Source organism: Cervus canadensis, chromosome 17, assembly GCF_019320065.1.
Source record: "Cervus canadensis isolate Bull #8, Minnesota chromosome 17, ASM1932006v1, whole genome shotgun sequence".
NCBI lineage: Eukaryota > Metazoa > Chordata > Mammalia > Artiodactyla > Cervidae > Cervus > Cervus canadensis.
Genome location: NC_057402.1, coordinates 64359672 through 64383702, shown reverse-complemented (window position 1 = coordinate 64383702; position 24031 = coordinate 64359672). Strand labels below are relative to the sequence as shown.

Below are 24031 nucleotides of genomic sequence, written 5' to 3'. Positions count from 1 at the left end.
ACCTTCCCATATCTTGCTTTCCTAAATTATTTCCCCAAATTCTCTTTAGAAGGAGTCAACTCATTAATGGATGTCTCCTTTTATTTCAAAGCATTAGCTTAAAGCGAGGCAGAATTATATTTAAAGGGGCGCGTGTGAAGAGAAGCGCGTGCGCACAGTAACAGCCGGGGTGAATGCGGGAGGGAAAGTGCCCGTGTGTGCGCAGCGATCGAAGCACCCACTTCATTCCTCAAGCGGCGAACGGCCTCGGGCGAGGCTAAAACCCTTATCACAAAGCGCATCTCTGCAGAAGGCAAACATTCCATCAGTAGGGCAAATCCTATGGGCTGATCAATAGAAACTATTCTGTGAATCAAGATTTCTTTGTAACAAAATGAACTGTTCAGACGCCTCCAAATCTCTGGCATTCCAACACGTCTGAAAAGATGGAATAGCTTTTATGTAGTGGACCACAGCATCCCGAGGGAGACAAGGGGCCCGGGACGAGGCGAGCCGTTCAGCCCCCACTCGGCGCTTTTGGTCCCTGCCGCGTCCCTTTCTGCAGCTTTGCCGGCCACAGGCAGACACCCGACCCCGAACGGGTCACGACCCAGGAGTGAGGATGGAGAATCCTGACTGCAGGAGACTCCCTGCGAGGAGGCGGCCCCCATGCTGGGCGCCCCCACCGCGGGCACTGCCGCTTCTTTTTAAGGAGAAAACCTTAAACGCTGCGTGCGGACCCAGCTGCGGGAGAGCGTCAGCTGCTGCAAGGCGGAGCTCTTACCCCTCAAGCTGCTCCTCCCCTAGGATCTGGCGCAGGTTCTTCAGGAAGGACAAGGAGACCAAGGCGTGGGAGTGCCGGATCTTCACGTAGCCCGTCACCACCTCGATGAGCCCCATGAAGTTCTCCAGTTCCGAAGCGATGTTGTCTGTGGTAGGGGGACAGGGTTACTGCGCGCCTTGACACAAGGGGGACACACGTGGTTTCTCGCAGACCCGTCTGGACAGCACTTCAGTTCAGGTCTTGTTTCTCTGGTGCCCCTGAGACGTGAGGCCTCCCAGGATCCCTGCCCTTTGTCAAAAACACGTTTCCCTAAGCGTGGCTTTCAACTTCCATGGCCTGGGATGGGCCCCCGAGGCGGGGGGAGGGCAGTTTCTAGAAGGCTGAGGACTGCAGCTCCCAGGCTGATTAACAGAATGTAAAATCGTAAACACCAGACTGCCAATTAGCTGAGGCGGACACATCCAGGGAACATCTCTAATATGCTCTGTCAACAGCACTGCCTCCACAGTAGAAGGGCATGACTAAACAAACAATGTTTTCTCCCTCTCACTAGGAGCTGCTTCTGCCGCATTCCTAGTTCCTAAGATACAGTGATCTATATTTAAAGACTCCATCTTACTAAGACTGCAAGAAAATGCACCAAAATATTAACAATGGCTATTGGCAGGTAATTTTCAATCATTTACTTCTATGCTTCTAAATTTTCTAATGCACATACATAATTCTCACAGGTGGAAAAGAGTTGGGAACATCACTGCTAACACGTGTGCAAAAATGACAAGATGTATGAACAATGTATTTTCTTCACTCTTACAGCCTTTTTCTCATAGTAAATAAAAAGCATAAACTTCAGTTCAACTTATGCCAAAATTACAAGGCATACTATAATGAACTGGATGTGATTCAACCAATGGAACTGTACTGTGTATGACCTGTGAAGGCATAGTTAATAAAAGGTTCTGTTTTGCTTTCAACTGATAAACATCAAAGAATAAGGGTACTGTCCTCTAGGGCAAGGCCCTATGTTTCTGTACAGTGTGACGGTTTTCCAAGAGAAATGGAGAAATTCAAGTTGTAAAGACTACGGTTGCCTCCAGCTGATGTTTCAGGGGAAAGATTCTGAATTAAACATGTGGCGGGACTCACGCCTTTCAGTCAAGGCTGAGGAGGGGCCTTTCCAATAAGATGTCCAACCAATCTCCTGTGGTGGACATGAACTGGAAGCCACACTGCATGATCACACACCGATATGTACCAGTTCCTCCTCAAACTATATAGTAAACTATACTTCCTGATTCATGGATCAAAGTTTTTAAAAAATATTTTGAGGATGCATGTGTGCATGCTCAGTCATTCAGTCATGGCCAACTTTGCGACCCCATGGACTCTAGCTCACTAGGTTACTCTGCCCATGGGATTTCCCAGGCAAGAATCTTGGAGTGGGTTGTCATTTCCTTCTCCTATTCTGAGGACAGAAATATGAAAATAAAAGAAGGGTTAGGCACTTAAGGCTTTCTTGGTGGCTCAGACAGGAGACCTCGGTTTGATCCCTGGATTGGGAAGATCCCCTGGAGAAGAGAATGGCAATCCACTCCAGTATTTTTGCCTGGAGAATTCAACAGACTGAAGAGCTGGTGAGCTACAGTTCATGGGGTCACAAAGACTTGGACACAACTAAGCGACTAACACTTTTAGGCACTTAAAGGGTATGTTCTAGGAAATGAGGAACTCCGTATGAGAAATTAGGAAATCTAGTAAGAGCACAAAGAATAAAACTTCAGAATACCATGAAAGTCATAAAATTCTAGCTGTGTGGAAATAAACTTATCTCTGTTGTGAAGGGGTGAAAGGTGTTGTGAAAATCAAGGGCTATCCAAAATTCAAAAAAACTAAGCAGAAAGCTTGATGCTGTCATCTCTAAATCCTAAGACTAGCACTCACTCACTGCACAAACAGTATCATTAAGGGAAAGTAAATGCACAGAATGCTGTGTGCTGTGCCGAGCCGCTCAGTCGTGTCTGACTCTGCGTGACCCCATGGACTGGATCCCACCAGGCTCTTCTGTCCATGGGATTCTCCAGGCCAGAATACTGGAGTGGGTTGCCATGCCCTTCTCCAGGGGATCTTCCCAATCCAGGGATGGAACCCAGGTCTCCCGCATTGCAGGCAGATTCTTTACCATCTGAGCCACCAGGGAAGCCCCTCAAACCATATAATTTGTTTTTTTTTTTAAGAATTTAGGAAAAAAGTCCCTTTCAACCTCAACACCTTCTTACTACATTTCTCTTAGCTTAGGAAACGATCAGTATCTTCATCAAGTGATTCCAGTGGCAGAGAATTTAAGGCACCATTACTAGAAGCCTCTGTCAATTACAGATCAGAACTGAAAATATCCCCAAGTAAGTCAACTGGAAACGCTTCACACATGCAATTGCCCAGAACACCATCTACTGCAAATAGTGGGGAATCCTACAGAGGATGGGGAGACTGAAGCTTCAAATGCACACTGACATACATATACTTGTATCTCTCTCGGTTCTCAGAAGTAAACTTGGGAGATGGGCCAGTGTTGGACTGAATAAAACTTTAAACTGATATCATTAAACCCCTCCCTTGCTCAGTCTCTTCCACATATCCAAGTAACCAAGACTCTCTGGACTTAAAGCTCTGAGGCCTTGGCTCTGGCTGGAGTCTGCTGAGTCACACCTCTGATCCACCCGTCTCTCCTGGGTTTGGATGTGTTGAGACATGCATATCCTGCATAAGATGTGACTTAAGAGAGATGAGGGCTGACCCTGTGCAGAAATAAACGCTGATGGCTAAAATGCCATCTGCCTTTCAATCTCTGGCTCTCTCTTTTTTTAATCTTTGAGGGAAGCTCCAAGCAGGGGCACTGAGCATGTGGCTTACGCACCATGTTGTTTTTCTAGGCCCATAGTTTACTTGTGAGTCACGGACGAGAAGGGAAAGCTCAACAAAAGAAGACCAAGAGGTCTGGTCCTCTCTTCCAGGAAGAGGGAATACTCACTGCCGCGTCGGATGTTGATGAGCAGATTGCCTTTGAAGATGGTGCATCCTTGGAGCATCTGAGCAGAAGTGACAGAATCAATGGTCTTCGTCTTCTTTTCTTCCTCACACACTTTGGGACAAGGGCCTTCGCAAGGGATGCAGTACATGCTGTTGAAAATAAAACCACCCAACACACTGAGAGCTGAGTCTGTCTTCCTGCATTAGAAAAATCTCAAAAGATGTGCTTTTATTCCAGGTGTCTTTACTGTCCACATTACAGAAAGCAACTGGCAGAAGCATTCGAGTGGTCATACTGTTTCTCATTCCCAAGCCTGCCCGGGGTAAGCCACTCAAACGGCAATGCAAAGGAGAAACTGACTACAAAGGAAAAGCGTGCTGCCTGTTTCCAGACAAAACACATGATACACCCTTGAGGCATGTGCGTGTCATAGGCTGGGGCTGGTGAGCCAGCTGGTCCCATGTGCGAGAAACAGCCTTGCAGAAGGGAGACACCAGGGGATCCCAAGAACAGAGCTGCTCTCTGAGGTCATGGGCCCTGCTGGCGTATCCGGAGGAGCCACTGGGAGAGTGGACGGGGACGCCGAAGGGACAGCAGTGTCCCCGCTGCTGACCGGAATCTAACTCCTGCAGCCGGCAGCCCGGGGTGGGGGGGGATTCCAAAAGGCACGTGCTGTAGCACAGATCCATTATTTTCTTGCTAAAGCACAACTGAAATAATTTCTTGACAGCGTTTGGCAGAAACTTGTAAATTGATCCAAATGTTGTTTTTGCTGCATACACAATAAAAACAGGAACTTCCATTGCTTTGTAATGAGCTCCTATTTCACACGCAATCTTGAACATGCCACAAACCCAGCAACAGCCAGGGACTAGCGAGTGACCTTGGTACTTTTCCTTATTTAGGGAATAGCGGACAAAACACGACTCCAACTCTCTGAACCGCAGAAAGCTGGGTCAATTTCCAAACTAAATAAATGATACAACATTATGGGATGTGTGTGTAATACGTTGGTGAACTGGAGAGCCACTATATTTACATGATTATTCTTGAATGATCTTTCAAATTTCATGAAGATAAGTGAGAAACATCCAGGAAAGCAGTGTAAGTTAAAGCTCTGAGCATTAAGTACCGCCCTCCATCACTGAACTTTACTGCATATCTAAGGCAAAGATGAAGGGCTTTGTTTTAAAGCTTATAGACAAATACAATTTCCCTACTGTTTTCTTATTTCACGTTGGGAGAACACGAGGGAAGGTTTCCAGAGGAAACGGGCCGACCATAGTGATAGAGGTTTCCCCTTTCTCTGACATCACAACACTTTTACTTCTAGAGACTGCAGCAGCTTTTCCTCAGCATTCCTTGTTGGTCTTTTATTGCTTCTACCTTACCTACATACCATATAATGCCCCACCTCCCTTTTTAAAAACTTGGTGTGAAATAATTACAGACACACAGAAAATTACAAAAATAGTACAGACGGGTTCTGTGTACCCTTCACCCAGTCCCCTCTGATGGCACCATCCTACAACACAATGACGCAGCATCAAGCCCAGGAAACTGACACAGGCACGATGCCCGCGTGCACTTCCACGTCCCCGCATCACCTGAGTGATCACCGCAGCAAGCCGGCCCGCCCCCACCAGCATCTCCCGCGTGCTGCCCGTTCGGCCATCCTGCACCCATGTCTCTAACTCGGGGCTGCCACTCCCCTATTCTCCACCTCGGCAATGGTGTTATTTTCAGAATCTTATATAAATGCAATCATCGGGTGTGTGACCTTGTGACTGGTTTGTTTTTTTTTTTACACAGGATAATGTCCTTGAGATCCATCCATGTTGTGTGCGTCTGAATAGTTTGTTTCTTTCTATTGCTGACTGATATTCCATGGTGTGCTGGATCACGGTTTGCTTGGCCGTTTACCTATTGTGGAGCATCTGTGCTATTTCCAGGCTGTGGTTGTGCACTTGTCTTTGCGGGAACTCAAGTCTTCATCTCTCTGGAGTAAATGCTCAGGGGCATAACTTCTGGGCTGTAGGTTAAATGTATGTTTTCTTCCCCTGACATTTTATTCAAATAGCAATTTCTGAGCCAAACACCTTTCTTAAAATGTCTAGGAATCAGCTAGTACTTTAAAAAATGTTTTTCTAAGGAAGTGCTCTGATTGCATGTTTATAGTTTAAGCTTCCTCAAACCCATTCTGCTACAGAGAGGGTATAAACAGTATTAAAAGTAAGTATTTTAAATAAGTGTCAAAGAGGCCTTAAAGCCTGAGGAGGGGGTTGTTATTAGTTCTTGATGGTGTTTTCTTTTAAAGTGAAAAAGGCAGTATCTGTAGCTTTGAAGTGACTGCGAGCATGAGTAGGAAAAATAAGAGCTTAATTCTTCAAAGGATGAATTCCAGTAGAAGAAGCTGTCACAGGGCACAGCGCCCCCTACTTCACCCACGACTCTGGCAGCTGCAAATGACGGAATGCCTCCAGCATCAAAAGGCACACACCGGCAGGGCAAAGCCACGAGCCCCCCGGCCATGCACCAGCTGCCCACCGCAGCCCCCAGCCCGGGGAGGAACTGTGTCGGTGGTGATTTAGTGGCTAAGGTCGTGTCCGAGTCCTGTGAGTCTACGCAGGAACTGTGGCGGAGCCTAAACTGGGTTCCAGGCACTGCCCAGGGACTGGTAAAGCCTTTTTAAGTTCTAGGGCTGCCAATAAAATGTGAGCAAAATGTGGCAGATTTATTTTGGGTGGAATATGTATACTCCACAATTCACCAGTATCCTTGGCACATTTACCATTTTAAAGTATTTAGAGTAATTTTTACTATTACAGTCGTTACAGAAATGATGACAGGTAGAGTGTTCTACATTTAATACTATGAAATAACATGAGTGTTATCTCTGATTTGAAGTTAAGCCTATGGAAGCAGCAACATCTCCAAATATTACACCGGAAACAGATGCCCCTTTACCAAGACTTGCTTGATGAGGTTTGCAGAAACAAGGCAGCAAACAGAAGGGAAATTACACATTACACTCAAAATGAAGATTTCCTTTTCCAGCGGTACTGTATATTTGTAAAATAGCTTTATTTTTTAAAAACCTGAAATGGAAGGCTCCTCTGGTGTAGTCACGAAGCAGGCATTTTTAGTCCATTCCATCAGAAGGACTCCTTGAAGAGTTCTCTGCTCTGCTCCAGAGGTGGGACCAGCAACCCCAGGTCTCAAGCCTTACCTTGCTTGCAGGGTTATAATCCTATATTTTGTAAGAATGCTGGCATTGCTTTTTCAAAAACTGAAAATCAGTAACAGCTTCACAGAAGTGCAGTTGCATGCACAAGAGGGATGCTGTTTGCTGTCAGGAACTTCTTTGCTTCCAAAGCTTAATGTCCAGGAAGGAAAATGAGACACAGGGAAAACGGAGGGACGGTAAAGGCTGTGTGCGTAGCAATGGGACCGAACGCACTGCTTGCTCGGAGTGGAGGACAGAAGCCAGTGCTAAGAGGGTGTGTGTGTGTGCAGCAATGTGATGGGGTGTGTGTGTGTGTGTGTGGCAAGTGACGGAGCACACTGCTTGCTCGGAGTGGAGGACAGAAGCCAGTGCTAAGAGCCTACGCCTGCTCACTGCCTCACGGATGCTGGTGGGGTTGCTCCATCTTCCCTCCCGTACTTCCAAAGCCTTCACTGGTCTAGTGCTGAGCAGCCCTGGAGGTGTGCAAACCTCAGTCTACAGTCTCCGCTACCCACCGCTCTGGGGGAGAGCCCCGCATGCGCACAGGGAGTCAGGGACCTCCTGGGACCTGAGCCAGCAAATCAGGTACTCCATTCCAACCGTCCAGGAGGGCCGCTTCCAAACCAGAAGACCTGCCCATTGCGCCTGGCGCCATCAGCAGCCGGAGTCACGCCAGCCCTCCGCAGTGCCCCAACTGCCTTAGCCTCCCCAGGGCCGCGCCCGGATGGAGCCAGGCCGCGCCTTCCCGCGCCCACACTGACCTCTGGCTCCCGTTGCGGATGAAGCCCGACGGGCACTCCTGCATGCACTCGCCGTCGTGGATGACGAAGCCCTCGGAGTCGCTGCTCTCGGCGTTGGGGATGTTGGCGCAGAAGTCGCGGTCCACGCAGCGCCAGCCCTCGAAGCGGTAGGTGCTGGGCGGGCAGCTGGGCACGCAGACGCCGGCATAGTAGTAGTGGCGGCAGGCCACGCAGGCCGTGGCGTTGTCGGGCGCGCTGCAGCTGCCCAGGCACTCGGGGTGGCAGCACTCGTGGGTCTCCGTGCACGCCCGCTTCCCGCACGCGCTGGGGCACACTGTGGGGACAAGCAGGGTGTGAGACCGCTGGGCTCCCGGGACCCCACCCGGCACCCCCCAGCCACCAGCCGCCCGCGGGGCCGAAGCTTGAATCCCCAGTGTTACATGCTGAGAATTTCGCTGGGGCAGGGAGCAAGCACTCTGCATGTCAAGTCAGGTGAGCAGGGTTTAACATCCAGCCTCTCCTAGTTGACTCTGTTTGGTCTTGGAGGAGTGCTTAAGAATCTCTGACCTTGATCCTCTCTTTTCTCACCTACAAAACGGGGTCGTAACCCCCATCTTGGAAGGTTACCTGTGGCGTGGGTGATACCCTGCAAGCACCATGTGGACCACACAGTTTATTATTACTTTAGAAGGCTTATATGTGCTACTCAATCTGCATTTTGCATGTGTTCCTTACTGAAATATCTTTTAACTATTTCTGATATCTGTAAATATCTTTAAATAGTGTGCAGAAATGCTCATTTACTTTTAAAATGATTAAAACTAGAATGTGCTAAAGAGGATACTATTCGGTTGACGAATTAGCTTTAGAAAGTTTGTGTCTGCTTGTATCATACCAAAGGTCTCACCCCAGATAAACAATGATATTAACCTATTCATGTACCACATCCTAATATATCACAGAGAAGCCCCCTGTCTGATGGTTTTTCTCACATATAAGAGTGGAGGGGTGGGCAGTGTCTCCAGCCCAGAGGACCATAAGATATCATTACAAACCATCTCCCGTGAGCCCATCTATGTTAAAGACAAGTGAAAGGAATATCTAAAAAAGCCAGAGAGCCACAATTCTTGTCCCAAATAGATGAGCTGGCATTTATTTCTATAACAATGCCATAAGGATCACACTCTAGGGGCCTTAGAGCAGTGTGCCTTACTAGCAAAGGTGCCTTACTAACTCTCCATTAGCCTTATTTAGCGAATAAAGTATAAGTCAACAAAATAGGAAATCTGGTTTGCATTATCTGCTTCCTACTTTTTCCATGAGTTGGAAAACACAAAATTATTTAAATATGTAGATTATTGACTCTGACATGCATTATTTAGTGAAGATTCTATTATTGTTTTTCTTTATAATAAAAAAGATGAAAAACTCAGAAATCAGATTAAAAACTACATTGAACACCTAGTCAGCCTGTCCACAATGGCACTTTATCAGTACCTCCATGAACACTCCCCCACTAGATCATTTGCTGTGCATGTGCATGCACATACAAATGTAAACATCTATAAAAAAAAGGATCAAGTCATCCTGAAAGCATTTTCTGGCATAACATACTGTGAATTTGACAATAATTTAACAGCTGTATCGCATCCCATAGTATAGTACATCATAAGTTGTAATCAGTTTCCTGCTATTAGATATTTCACTTATTCCCAACATTTTATTAGGACAATGAGCAGTCAATCTTCATGAGAATTCTTAATTATTTCAACAGAATCAATTTCCATAGTTAGCCTTCCCGGGTTGAACTGTCCTCTGGGAAGCTGGTACCAATCTACACATCTGGTAGCTACATGCTGGAGTACCTATTTTATTGCCAAAAGGTGCATTTAAAAACAGCTGTCAGAACTTGGACATTCAAATGAATACTGTCACCTCGAAAGAAACAAATTCTCATGATACTGTCAGGCTTAAAAAATTTTTTTGCAGGTTTCTCCTCTGATCATCATCTTTTGACTGAGAAAAACAGGTTACCTTCCATTATTCATTCTTATCTATTCTGGTAATAGAACCTTGATTTTTAATTAGGCATTCTGCCACTTATCTAGCTATTACATCTCCCAGCCACTCCTATAGCTAAAAGCAACCTAGGTTCTACCTAGTGAGTAAACTTTTAGTTTACTCGCTGCTGCTGCTGCTAAGTCCCTTCAGTCGTGTCCGACTCTGTGCGACCCCATAGACGACAGTCCACCAGGTTCCCACGTCCTTGGGATTCTCCAGGCAAGAATACTGGAGTGGGTCGCCAGTTCCTACTCCAATGCGTGAAAGTGAAGTGGCTCAGTCATGTCCAACTCCTAGCGACACCATGGACTGCAGCCTACCAGGCTCCTCCGTCCATGGGATGTTCCAGGCAAGAGTACTGGAGTGGGCTGCCATTGCCTTCTCCGAGTTTCCTCACTTGCTAGTAGCAAATGTTTGGGCTGGAACTTCCCAGAAAAGTGCTTCAAACAAAGGGGGTATGCCTGTCATCCTTGCTGGCTAGGATACAGGTATAATGCCTGAAGCTCAAGCAGCCATACTAGGCCACAGTTCAGTTCAGTTCAGTTCAGTCATTCAGTCGTGTCCGACTCTTTGCGACCCCATGAATCGCAGCACGCCAGGCCTCCCTGTCCATCACAAACTCCCGGAGTTTACTCAAACTCAAGCCCATTGAGTCGGTGATGCCATCTCATCCTCTGTCGCCCCCTTCTCCTCCTGCCCCCAATCCCTCCCAGCATCAGGGTCTTTTCCAATGAGTCACAAGGTGACCCATTAAGAACAGTGCAGCAAGATCAAAGGAACTTGGTCCTTCATGACTGTGCAGCCAGTAGGCTGACCCTGGACTGCTTACCTCTAGACTTCTCTACATGAATAAGAAATAAACTTGTGTCTTGTTTAAGTGCCTGCTATTTGTTAAGAGGCAGCTGAACAAATCCCAACTGAGAAGTGCCTTTAGAGCCATGTATAAGCAAAGAAGAAGACTGTGACTGTTGGTTTATGTCATTGTTGTTTACTAGAATTGCCTCTCAATGATTTCAGGCTGTTTCCAAAAGCTAATCTACCCAATCAATTACAAGGAGTCACATCAAAAAAGCATGTTGTTGTAGGAGTTCCGAAAATGCTGTGTCTATGGAAGGCAGCATCTTGAAGCTGATACCACCAACTTGTATCTGCAGTAAACGCACACATGCATGCCACACACTGGACTCTCAGACATCACACTTGATCTCATAATCGCAGATTAAATGACTATTTAAGTTCAAAATATCCATTACAGAGGTAACTTCAAGGCCCAAGATCTAAAGAAGGAATAACTTTGCAAATCCTAAGTTCAGGTTTTTAAACTAAAAACAAGGGAAAATAAGTCTACCTATCCTTCATCGAATCATCCACCTAGCAACTATTTATTGAGTGTGTGCTGTAGCTGTGTGCCAGACCCTGTTCTTAAGGGGTGGATAATATACCAGGTAAGCACAGGAGTCAAGTGGTGGTACATAGCCTGCCCTGGGCACCTGGGTGCCCAGGAAGGCTTCACAAAGGTGTTGAGGCTGGAGCTGAAAGCTAAAAGACGAGGAGAAATAAGGATGACACAGATGAAATCATGTGTAAAAGCAATTGAGTTGCTGCGATGAGGGAAGTGGGTGCTCGTGAAGATGGCAGGGATCCAGTAACAGGTGATGCTGGGAGAGAGGAGGAGAGCAGCTCAGAGAGGCCTCGGAAGCCTGTCCAAGCCATTTTGGCTCAGTGGCGGACAGCGGGCGTCACTGAACGTTTCGGGCAGGAGAACACGATGGTCTGATTTTCATGGTAGAAAGAGGTCATCCGGCAGCAGCACAGAGGGGGCTATGCTAGAAGAAGCGGGATCAAGCCAGAGAAGAAATGTTCCACCGTCCCTACAGAGTTCACATAATACAATAGATCTGTGAGGTTCACAGAGTTAAAAATGAAACTAACTGTGGAAACCGTGCTCATTTGTCATAGCACAGACCTGCCCTATTGAGCATACACTCCCCGTTCAGAGCGCAGAAGGCCCCAGGGCTGCTCACTGGCCATCAGCCACCACCAGGCTTGTGTTTGCAGGAATGAACAGTGGCTAAGAATATTATGCTCGTCATCAGAGACTAACTAGGAACAATATCTACTTGTAAAACCCTTTTTTCCTTGCTTACAATTTAAATAAAATGTTACATTATCAATAAAATGATGAGTAGCAGACATCAATATCAAATAGGTATTAATGTAGCGCTAAAGACTAAAAGCATTTAAAAGCATATAAAAATGCTCTGTGTACGCTTAGACTCAAACACAAATGTTGGGCATTTCCAGTAGGAGAAAGAGAAAAAAAAACCTGACCAGGCATCTGTGGATAATGTTTTGCACTGTGCTCCCTATTCCACTGGAAATGGCATCTCTGGGCAGTGGTCCACTGCAGCACACGCCCCTTCCAGGGGTGCACTGCGTGGAATTGCACTGTTAGTCAATTCCTGCCACAGGAACACACGGGCTAGGGAGATAGGGTTTTGTTTCAGCAATGGGAGCTGCCACAGAAGGAATTTCGGTAAAAGCTTAAATTAGGTAAAATCCTGTTCCTAGACAGAACAATTCCTCTTAAAGGGATCACAAATCACGACCACAGATCCTTCACATTACATGACACCACTGTGCACAAACACGTATCAAATACTTCGGGGGAATAAAAACAGGTATGATGGGGGGAGAGAGAGAGAGAAAAAGAGGACCATTTGCTGGAGAATAAACTCAGGGGTGGAAGCCAGAGTTCCCCTGGCTGCAGCACGATCCACGAGGGCTCTGGGAGGCGGGCAGGAGAGCCCGAGAAGTTCAGGATTAGACAGTCCTGGAGCCAGCCCCAGAAGCCCGCTGTAAATTTTGCCTCATCTCAATGTATATAAATATTATTAGTGTTCAGGACTATTAAGGGATTTCTTGAAAAGCCCCGGGCAGTGTGTCTAGCCAGCAGACGGATGGCTGCTCCACACGAGTGCCAAAACTTAAAATTTAGTACAGTTACCAAATTTCCAATCACAGAGCTATGGGAGAAAGGAAGGAACGTCTTCCTTGGCTTCCATGAATAAGGGGCACACCTAGCATGATGAAAGGCATTTCTGCTTCTAAGAATAAAAGGGAAATGGAAGGTGCTATAAACTAATAAATACACGGAGGGGAAAGCAAATTGATTTTGCCCGTGAGATCTTTCTAGTCATTGGAATTTTTACAATGACCAACAATAAAAACAAACTCTATGTAAACTGTTGAGAAAGTTAACAACAGGTCCCACATCTGCACTGAAAGGATTCATTCAGGGCCACAATCCCATAAAAATGAGGCACTGCATTTAAAAGCTCATTTTCTTCATTTTGGGGGACAGGAAAAAAGTCATATACATCAGCCTTTAACTCTCTCCTTCCCTCCCCAGAGTCCTTGTATTTATTAAATTCTTTCTAGGGATTTTAAAAACGTTTCTTTCTTTTCTTGCCAATAAGCTCTTTAACAATCTTTACTTCAGAGAAACTATTTTTAAAAGCATGTTTTGGAAGAGAAGATGGAGAACTCAACCTCTTCACACAAGAAAAAAACGGGAAAGGGACCACTTAGTCACACGAGTTTAAAAAACACAAACATTTTATCCCAAATAATTTCAAAAGAACAGAAGCAGTTCATGGATGCTGAAATAAGGTCAAGTTTCTGTATCAAAATCCAGACTAGTGTAGGGTTCTCTTAGGTATTTCTGGGTACCCAAAGGGACATACCAGTTCCACATAAAAAGAGGGTGCCTTTCCTAAGAGACAGGCGTCACTCTGCACTAAGATGAATGGCTGCAACTCCAGGAAAGCACACTTCAACTCCCCAAGTACATCCAGGAGACATGTGGTCCAGAGAGAGTTTGTGGTTTTCCTCCCTGGCCAGGAGAGGAGCTGATTCCATTAGACACCACGGGGAGGGAGCCCCGGTTGGGTCCGCTGAACTCACAGCAGTGCCCCCATGCAGCACGGCCAGAAGCCCAGCCAAGGCCTCTCCTCCAGAGACCTCTGAGCCAGCTCGCTGGGAGGATGGGCAAGCCTCCTTTGACCATTAGAGACATCAGCCAGGCCCGGTCCTGCAGGTTCCGCAGGTAAGACCGCCCAGCTCCTGAGGGCGGCAGTGGGAACACGAGGGCAAGCAAAGGGCCGGTGAGGAGGGCTTCCAGGGGAAGGGACGGCCAGGACCCCCAGCCTGAAAGGCCAGTGGGAGTCAGGGGTGCATGGGGGTGACGGGAGGGGTGGCGGGGGTGCAGGGGCCAGAGAGCCAGACTTGCGTGACTGCAGGACGTGGGCTTTGGAACCTGGGGGTGGGGAGGGGAGGAGGCGAGAGGCAGCAGAGAGCCACCAGAAGGGCCTTTTAACTCACGAGGAGGAGTCTGGAACATTCTTAAGAGAAAAGAGGACGAGCAGGTCGGCCGTTTCCAAGGATCACTCTGGCTGCTGCGCGGAAAAGAGAAAGGCCGGGCGACCCGCGGGCCCCGGGCCCCACGACGGTGAGCCGTGGCGGTGGCCGAGACGAAGCCGCACAGATGGGGGAAGCGGGCAGGTTCGCGGGGTGAAACTGTTCCCCAGCAGGGGCAGAGAGAGACGGCTTCAGTTCAGAGCGTGCTGCTTCGTGCACACATGCGAACCGGCACGCCGTCTGCGTGGATGCCGCGCCCTGGGGTGCGGTCGGCAGGTGGACGCAGAGACCAGCGTGGAGGAGCGGGATGCGGGGGCCTCCACCAACCACGGGGCCCAGCGGCGCCCGCCAGAGTCCCTTTCCGATACCTACATTCCTTTAAAAGAACCCACCCAAGTGGATTTCCGTATACTCAGCTGTGAATTCTGGGTCCCACATTTCTATTCGTCCCTGCTCCACTCCTTGATAGACCTAACACAACGCTCAGGCTTAAAAGTAAGGATTATAATGTATTTATGGAATTCCTCTTCTAAGCCTCACAAACGTGATCCCGAGGACCTACAGGCAAAGTGGAGGCTCACTGCGTCGTCTGCTCATCAACTCGAGCCGCAGGAGGGCAGAAAGACAGGCTCACCCCCGCAGCTGCTTCTGAGGCCCACAGGCCCTGCCGCTTAGGGAGCTCCATGCTGGTCCTTTCAGCCAAGAAGGTGGGTGAGCCACCTTGACGGGATGTCCCAGCTGGACAGAAGGATGTCCCATCTCCAGGAGCTGTGACGGACTGCAGAGAGGGTCAGGGAGAGCCCACCTCGGGCCGGGGGGCGCACGGCCTTTCATCCTGCCAAGTACTCTTCCATCTCTCCTGCCTTTTGACCTCAGGCACATACTCCTCCCCACCCACCATTCCAAGAAGAGAAACCACCAAAGGGGTAGAGAGGAGAGGAGCCGCAAGGCTTCCGGGGCTCAAGGTGAAGCTATCTCACCCCAGTGATTTAGTCTGGAGTTCTCTAAATACGTCAGCTAGCGTGGAAAAGTAGGCTTACACGAAAATGCTAAGACTCGTAAAATAAAATGAAAATAAACCTGGCACAACAGTGTGTGAGCTCCACTCACAAACATATGTATGCATGCGTATATATATTTATAAATCATGCATACATATAATGAGTAAAGCACAATTTTCTCAAAAGGAAGATAAGAAGACTCTGTCTTGACCATCTTGAGAAACTGCTACTGGAAAACTCCAGAGAACCCACTGCCTAGAAATCCTAGGCTGAGTTCATTTCAGCCGGCTTCTCTGCCTGGAAAACTGTAGCCGTTAAGAGGAATCGGGTGGTAACCCTGGTGTCTGAAACATTCAGAAAGAAGAGGTGCATCCGCTCTAACCTTTCTCTTCTCAAAGCCAAAAGAAACCACCTCCTGTGCAGGAGAAAACATTCTGTCATCATAGTGGCCAGACTAAGAGACAATGTCATGGTTAGAAGCTGAAGATAACTTCAGTTTCTCTGTTGGAAGCAGCAAGGTTAGCATGAGCACTGGAGCATGGGGAAGGCACCCAGGGGCATGCAGGAAGATCCCAGAACAGAGCTCTCGGGAGCCTGCAGAGGCTGATTAATAAAGGGAGACCACGGCTCCCGAACCCATTAACGCAGTGAGCCTGAAAGCGCTCGTTTTCTCCTGAGTCCAGAGTGCACAGAGGAGTTCCTCCTCGCAGTCTTTGAAGGGGTTTTCAAGACTCGGTTTTGAGTCCTCTTCCTTCCTGAGAGAAAGGGCCCTGGAGAGAGCATCTTTGGGTCAGCAGATGGATGTTCTGCAGCGCCAGAGCAAGCAGAGGGGGCAGGAAGTGATACACCTCCCTCCTCAACCCTGCCTTCCCATCACCTGTCTTCTCCAGCCTTCACTCCTTCCAAGGGGCCAGGAGGTGGCTTCAGAACATGCAGAAGCAGAGACCCTCATGCGGGAAGCTCCCGGAGCCCTTAGATCTGCCCCAGTTCAAACACACCAGGGCTTCTGCATCCACGTTCTGCTTATCATCAAGCCCCGATCCTCAGAGATGAAACAAAGTTAAGAGGTCATCATCCCATGCGTGTCTGAGGCACTGCTCTTCAGAAACCTAGGCGAGCCTCACAGCAGTGCTGCAGGGAGCTCCTTCCCTTAGAGGAAGTGCTACTGCCCGACCGCACCCCGCTTGACCAAGTTCCTCCTCACCCCCACCCAGGATGCGTTTTCCTACAGGGCACTCTCCCCAGGCCTCATTCAGGTCTGAAACTCAGGGAGGTGGATGGTGTCTTGCACACCTTTCCTTTGGGCAGCAGAGCCTGGCGAGGCCTCTGCCACCATGGAGCAGAGCAGGGGAAGCGCCTGTGACCCAGTCAGATAGATCTGGGTTCCAAGACCAGGCTTATAGCTTAATAGTTATTCACGTGAATGATTAATAGCCCTGGACAGTTGCTCAGTCTCAAAATTCCAAGGCTGTGATCCTGGCCTCCTCCTGAAGGCCATACTCAAGCCACAGTTCATTCAACATACACGAACATCACTACTCCTTAACACCTGTCCACCTAAGGCTGCAGAAGCCGTCTGAACAGTTGGAACAGGAGGGCACGGAGCCCAGCAGCGGTCTTCCATGACCGAGGTGGCACACTCGGGGGCTTTCTGTATACCCTTCAAGATAACTCCCATTGTCACACCCAGCTAGCTCACTCTGACCTTCTAATCACTTAACGTTCCTGTCCTTTCACAATAGCTGCTGGAGTCTCTCCTACATGAATGCTTTCTGAGTCTAAACACAGGACTCAATCGTATATATATTATGTAACTTAATATTAACGATGACATGGGGCAACAGCATTATGCTCATTGGTAGATGCCCACATGGAAGCACAGAGATTTTATAACTTTCCAGGGCTATTAATCATCCACGTGAGTAACTATCAAGCTGGAAACCTGGGCTTGGAACCCAGATCTATCTGACTGGGTCACAGACTCCACTGCTCTGCTCCATGCTGGCACAAAGTTCTCGCCAGGCTCTGCAGTCCAAGAGCAAAGGCTAGGGGGCTCTTCTCGTGCCACTTTTCTCTATAAGTTGGCATCCACCAGGAAGAAATAAATCACCAGTTTCAACATCCTCTTCTTCCCTCTAAGGTGAACCAGTTAGTCTGGAGGAAGGACAAAACATAAAACATCATGCTCTGGAGAAGGGTCAAGCATGCAGGTGATATTAAGGATGATGTGCCCACTAAGCGTTCATTATTTATTTGGTGTGTGTGTTAAGTCGCTTCAGTCATGTCTGATTCTTTGTGACCCCATGGACAGTAGCCTGCCAGGCTCCTCTGTCCATGGGATTCTCCAGGCAAGAATACTGGAGTGAGTTACCATGCCCTCCTCCAGGGGATCCTCCTGACCCAGGGGTCGAACCCATGTCTCTTAAGTTGCCTGCATTAGCAGGCAGGTTCTTTACCAACAGCGCCACTTGGGAAGCCCTCTATTTATTCAGTTCAGTTCAGTCGCTCAGTCGTGTCTGACTCTTTGAGACCCCGTGACTGCAGCATGCCAGGCCTCCCTGTCCATCACCAACTCCTGGAGTTTACTCAAGCTCATGTCCATCGAGTCAGTGATGCCATCCAATCATCTCATCCTCTGTCCTCCCCTTTTCCTCCTGCCCCCAATCCCTCCCGGCATCAGGGTCTTTTCCAATGAGTCAGTTCTTCCCATCAGGTGGCCAAAGTATTAGAGTTTCAGTTTTAGCATCAGTCCTTCCAATGAATATTCAGGACTGATCTCCTTTAGGATGGACTGGTTGGATCTCCTTGCAGTCCAAGGGACTCTCAAGAGTCTTCTCCAACACCACAGTTCAGAAGCATCAGTTCTTTGGCGCTCAGCTTTCTTTATAGCCCAACTCTCACATCCACGCATGACTACTGGCAAAACCATAGCTTTGACTAGACAGACCTTTGTTGGCAAAGTAATGTCTCTGCTTTTTAATATGCTGTCTAGGTTGGTCATAGCTTTTCTTCCAAGGAGCAAACGTCTTTTAATTTCATGGCTGCAGTCACCATCTGCAGTGATTCTCCGTTTATTGGGTTACAGCAGACAGAACTCTCAGAGGCTGAGCCCTGACAAGTCTACCCATGGCCCTCAGTGCTTGGCTGTGGTGGGGAAGCAGCAGCTCCTGTCGTGGAAGGCAGTGAGGGCGCGTTCTGTGGGGCAGAGGCAACCACGCATATAAGTGACTGTGCTGTCAGGAGCCAGGACAGCCAGACCCGGGAGACTCAGCGACCCACAGAGCCCTTTCCACCCAAACAAGTCTTACTCATGAGATTAGATAACCAGAGTTCACTCTCTTCACCAATGCCTGTGTCTTAGCAAGGCTCCAACCTCGGCCAGGAAAAAAGAAAAAACAGGTCTGTGCCTTCCCCTTGGTTGAGCACATAAACATATATAATCTAAGTTCACAGAAACAGCCAAGTTCCAAGTAGATCCCTACTGACTAGTACACAGGTACACAGGTAAGCTATGATGTTTGACGATATGTTTCATACTAGCTACTAAAGGCATCTATGAGGATTTCATTCATGAGCAAAAGAAATGATCATCCACAGAAATTACTACTGGATCCCTGAAGTCTCCAGGATCTAATATGCAGTGCTGGGCGGACCATTGAGAAAACAGAAGAAAAAGGAAAAAGGCAATCAAGAAACCAGGAGGGAGGTTCTTCAGGGCACCATTATTAAATAAAAATGTCAAGAGCTAATTAGGAAGAATAAAGAAAGAGCAGCCATCAATGCAGACACAGTACAGGACTGCAATTCACACCAAAAGCTAAGTGAGGAGCAGAAGGCAGGCCAGGCATCTTCCTTTGGCTAAACTGCTGATTTTGGTTACTGTGGGTGCTGTGATTTTTTTTTTTTTTCCTTCCCTCACAATTTTCATAACAGCTTGACTGAAATAGAACTCATACACAATTTCACCCATTTAAAGTGTACAAACTGATGGTTTTTACCATATTCACAGAGTTGTACAAACATCACCCCAAAGAGGACGCTGTCTACCCCTCCCCTGCCCCCCTGCCCCTCTCAGCCCCAGGCGATCACTGATCAACTTTCTGTCTCTACAGATCTGCCTCTTCTGGGATCTAATGCCTGATGAGCTGAGGTGGAGCTGATGTAACAATAGCAGAAATAAAGGTCACAATAAATGTAATGTGCTTGAATCACCCTGAAACCCACCCCCCTGCCCCCAGCCCAACACCCATGGAAAAAGTGTCTTCCCCGAAACCGGTCCCCGGGGCCCACGTGGCTGGGGCCGGTCCCCACGTGATCCTCTGGGGCTGGCTCTCCCACGTGGGACGGCATAGCCGAGGTCCGTCTGCGCTGTGGCGCATCAGTCCCTCACCCCTGCGTTTCTGTTCGTAAGCTCTGCCTCTGGTGACCCGCAGGCAGCAACGCTGGCCCCTCAAGTCCTTCTGTTCCTGTGAGTGACAGAAACACAGGCACGCCGGTCAGAAGCTGATGCTTCCATCAACTATTTGGACTCCAGGATCTATTCACGGTCTGGATCTATCCTACAGGGAGAAAGACTTGAACCTGTCACACTGACTAAACTCTGTCGCTCTGATAGTAGGAAATGAGGGGAAAAGCCATGCAATCTGTGGAGGAAGGGTCCCCAAGTCGGAGACCCTCCTGCTGGCTCTGCCTGATGGAAATGAGGTATCCTCATGATCCTCACCTCTGGAGGAGGGCCTGGCAAATGGAGTCGATGCTGCCTCCCAGAAAGGCCTCTGGAGAGCGATGGGAGGGAAAAGGAAAGGAAGAAAGTCAGGTGCTAAGAGGGCAGGGCGGACCTGACTTCCACTGCTTCTGCATTTATAAAACAGAATATAGTCTTTAGAAAATCAAACTATCCTAATCTAGCCTAAACTATCTAACATCTTCCAAAGATTCCTTCTGCTGAACTCATATCCGAAGACTGTATAAAAATTTTTACAAATACGAACAAGTTCGAATAGGAGGGAAAAACCACGGAAGAGACACGGGAGCATGAACCTGCCCCTGCTCTGGGGTCTCTGCCGGCTTCTCCTCACGGGAGCACAGTATCTCTCACACCCCTCACCCTTCCTCCAGCTCTCCTTGAATCTTTCTCCAAAAAGGAGGAGAAACATCCCCATCTGATGAGGAGTTCTTCTGAGACTCACGCCCAGTTCTGTGACCACCAGGCCTGAGCACACGAGGTACCGGCTGTCACAGACGCGTAAATGGACGGGGTGGAAAAAAAAAAATATTCTTTTCACACACTTAAAAATTACTCCAAGTTATTTTAAATTTGGAACTGTTTGTATATTCCTTATAAGTTTATAAAACTCACACTGTCCCCTCATGACTAACTGAAGAGGAATTGAGAGAGTAGTCTATATTTATAACTTGTCTGCTTGTGCGTGCTCACAGCCCTATTTCCACTCCCTGTTACTGTACACAGAGTTATGTGAGGTATTGTGGGCTCCTAAACTTTGCTGATTTCCAAACAAGGCAGGCCTGTGTCCCGCAGGGACAAATTGGGGGCTGTTTCGTCCAAGCGGAGACCAAGCTCAGAGGGAGAGGCCTCCAGCTTTGGGGTTTTGGCTGCGTCTCTTAAAACGGGTGTTAGGGTCCATTTCTGGGCAATTACACGCCTTCCTGGTGTTGACCAGTATCATTGTGACGGATACTCTGCCTACCGCACATGCCCATGCTCCATAGCTGCGGCTATACACTTCCCTTCTGCCTATTTATTTTGGTAGAAACTGCTAGTCCAAAAGGTGCAATGCTTCAACGAAACATGAAAAAGCCCCTTTCCATATGCATAAATATTTATGTCAACATAATTTAAATGAATCAACTGGAGGCAGCCACTCGCAGGGAAACTACTATTTAGAAACCAGCAATGTTTTGGATAAAGTATGTCAACAGCGGAACCGCTCACCAGGAGACAGTGATAACAGAAGGAGTGAGGTCGCCGTGGAGGTAGATTTTTACAGTCTGTGTGGATCGAGCCTGGGGCCCGCAGACCTGCACACGTAGATGGGTTGTGCTGGGGCCTCTTGATAGGTGTTGAATGAGTCCCTCCAAAGCTGCCTCCCTGGGAGCACACACACCTGGCCGCCGAGGACCTCACAATTTTGCAAAGCCCCCTTGGAAAACTCTTGGAAAAAAAAAACTCTTCTGGGGACCATAGTGCCATTCTTTGCTACAGCCTCAAGGTGGGGCACGTCTTCTTAAAAAGAGGGAGAAATGATCCCTAATTACATTTTTTCCCCCTTTCTTTCCTGATGTCAGAAGGGGAAAAAGGCATCTCCATTCAATTCTCTGGCTGCTTGTAAGGCTGGGTCCCTTGAGTCACCTGGATTCCACCCTCACCCTCACCCCCACCCAACCCCACTGTAGTACCTCTTGAATGGTCTCTCAACATCTTTGGTCCATTTTCTTCTTGGGAGCTTAAGTTCTGAGTGTATATTTAAATTTGTTTAAGCTCTTACAGTTGTCTATGCTTTTTAAACATACCATTGTGCCTTGCGAAATTTTTTTAGGTGACTAGAGAGAAAAATGCCTGCCCACCTCTCCCCCTTTTCTGTAATTAAATCTACCCAAGGAGCATGAATAGCAACCACTACAGATCACAACCTTCCAATGATTTATTACCCTCCAGCCTCTCTGGTCGTTTTTCCTTTGATCTGGGTACTTCCTGGTCGTACACTTTTGGACTTGTAAACATGTATTTCGGAGTATATGTTATGCTAGAACGCCACATTATTCTTTTCCGTTATCTAATCTGATTGCTGGCTCCATTTCCTGGAGTTAAATTATTTTTACTACTGTGGAGAAACCACAAAAGATCCACCAGACTTTCAAAGTACAGTAGACTCTGTTATAGGGAGAAAAGGGAGAGCGGGTGTCCCAGATAGTCGTATATTCTGGTTAACGGAATTACCACATGAACTTTAGGAGAATCACTCTTTGGAGAACTGGACAAGAGGACACCGACACCCCCAAGTTTGCAGAACTTACATTTAATCTATCTCATGATTCCAAAGTGCCTTGAAAAAGCACACAAATGTAGGATGTTGGCATGTCCTTACAAAACTTGCTGTTCTCACAGAATTCTGTTGGCTCATATTTATATTTTGTTTAGCTTTTCTTTTTTGTGGGTGGTGGGACAGCAGACTTAATAAAAATGTTGTGAACCTGGCCAGAATGTATGCAAAGTGCTAAGATTTCATACTGATAATCAATTGTGTTGGAAACTGCCATTTCCTCCATTTCAACCAAGAAAAACCCGCACTGAATACTTCAGAAAGGGTGACTGAAGGAATCAAGTTTAATAAAACTCCTCCCCATTTTTAAAACCCTAGGAGTTGAGATTTTTGGTTTTTGCTTTCTTTCGTAAATAACAGGTAATATTTGGTTCAACTTGAGTGGCATCACAGGCATTTCCTGCATACACTGCTAGGTGACAGCGTTTCAGTTGTAAATACCCAAGAGATGGGCTCACAGGTATCTTCTGCCTTTTCCTATTAATTAATAAAACATCTGAGAGTGAATTTTTATTTGCTCTCTGAGCCATTAAATATCTAGTATCATTTTTTCCGCTTATCATTTCTGATTTTAGGTGTCTGTTTTCTCCCAGAGTGTTACCTAGATTATAAAGTGAATTGTTTTGCTGCAGGCCCACCCAACATCACTTAGGGCTCTAAGAAAGCTGAAATCTGAAGCAAAATATGATAGAGCTTACTGTGAGCTCTGAAATGCTGGGTGGAAATTCCAGGGATTTCCCTTCAGACACTGCCACTCATTCGCCCTGCTATCGTGGCAAGCAACCTGACCACCAAGAGAGAATACACGGCAAGCCTGGCTTGTGCCGGGAGGTGGCTGGCTCTGTCTCCCCCTCCTGCTTGACTGTTTGAGCAACCTTTCCTGCACCCCACGTCTTCATCTTTCAACTGCTTCCCGAACATTGTCTGTTGTATCCTACAGTCTGATTTTCAGGGTTCAGAGGAATCTGCTTTGAAGGATGAAACAACTTAACACTCAGGCTAACTTTGTCTTAAAAAAAAAAAAAGGAGGGCAATGCAAAACATAAATGAGGCCCCAAACTTGGAAATCACATCCGAGGATCATTCCTTCGTTCTGCCCTTGGCTCGAAGACTAAAGTAATTTGCACAAAAAGTCCATAAACATAAAGGGGTCCAATTGCACTCAGGCTCCAATGAGTGTGCCCATGACGCACGCGCTTGGCACACGGCGGGAGTGCGCAAAGCCTGCCTGCAAAGGAAGGGGTCAGCAGGAAGCAACTTTCGGAACACAGGACTCTCCTTCCCCAAGTAAACTTCTTAACCCTTTCCCTAAAACTACGAAACCTCAAACTGGCCAAGTCACTTGAAGAACAAAAAAAAGACTCCTCAAGCATAAATCGTTTCTTCCAAAATCTTATCCAAAATCCTGGACTTGAATAAACTGAAAACAAAGATCTGAAAATATTCAAGAGCTATCTGTTTTTTCCTTCAGAGGATTAAGCTCTGTAGCAACTTCCTCGAGTTTCCTGTGAAAACAACCTGCGTTCCGGGGCATCCTCACCTCCGAGCAGAGGGCTCGGGGAGGCGCAGAAGCAAGCCACCGCCCTGGCTGCAGACTGGCGCACGAGCACATCCCTCAGGACGCTGGTGTTTTACTCACAGCGAGAACAAGTACTGGCAAGTGACAAAGAGAGAACGTGTTTTGCAAACAATCAAAGTGACCTGAAACCCAGGGTGAAGTCAGCGTTTGCTC

General features: G+C 47.6%; 1 protein-coding gene across 3 annotated transcripts in view; it reads right to left on the bottom strand.

Annotated features, from left to right (window-relative positions):
• Positions 1 to 24031, bottom strand: part of IGF1R (insulin like growth factor 1 receptor) — a 300365-nt gene that overhangs the window by 58580 nt on the left and 217754 nt on the right. For all 3 annotated transcript variants that reach the window (XM_043489499.1, XM_043489500.1, XM_043489501.1), the window contains 3 exons: positions 7779 to 8091; positions 3792 to 3940; positions 764 to 908 (listed from right to left, as the gene is read on the bottom strand). In XM_043489499.1, coding sequence (XP_043345434.1) covers positions 764 to 908; positions 3792 to 3940; positions 7779 to 8091 — 607 coding nt within the window. The remainder of the gene's footprint in view (positions 1 to 763; positions 909 to 3791; positions 3941 to 7778; positions 8092 to 24031) is intronic.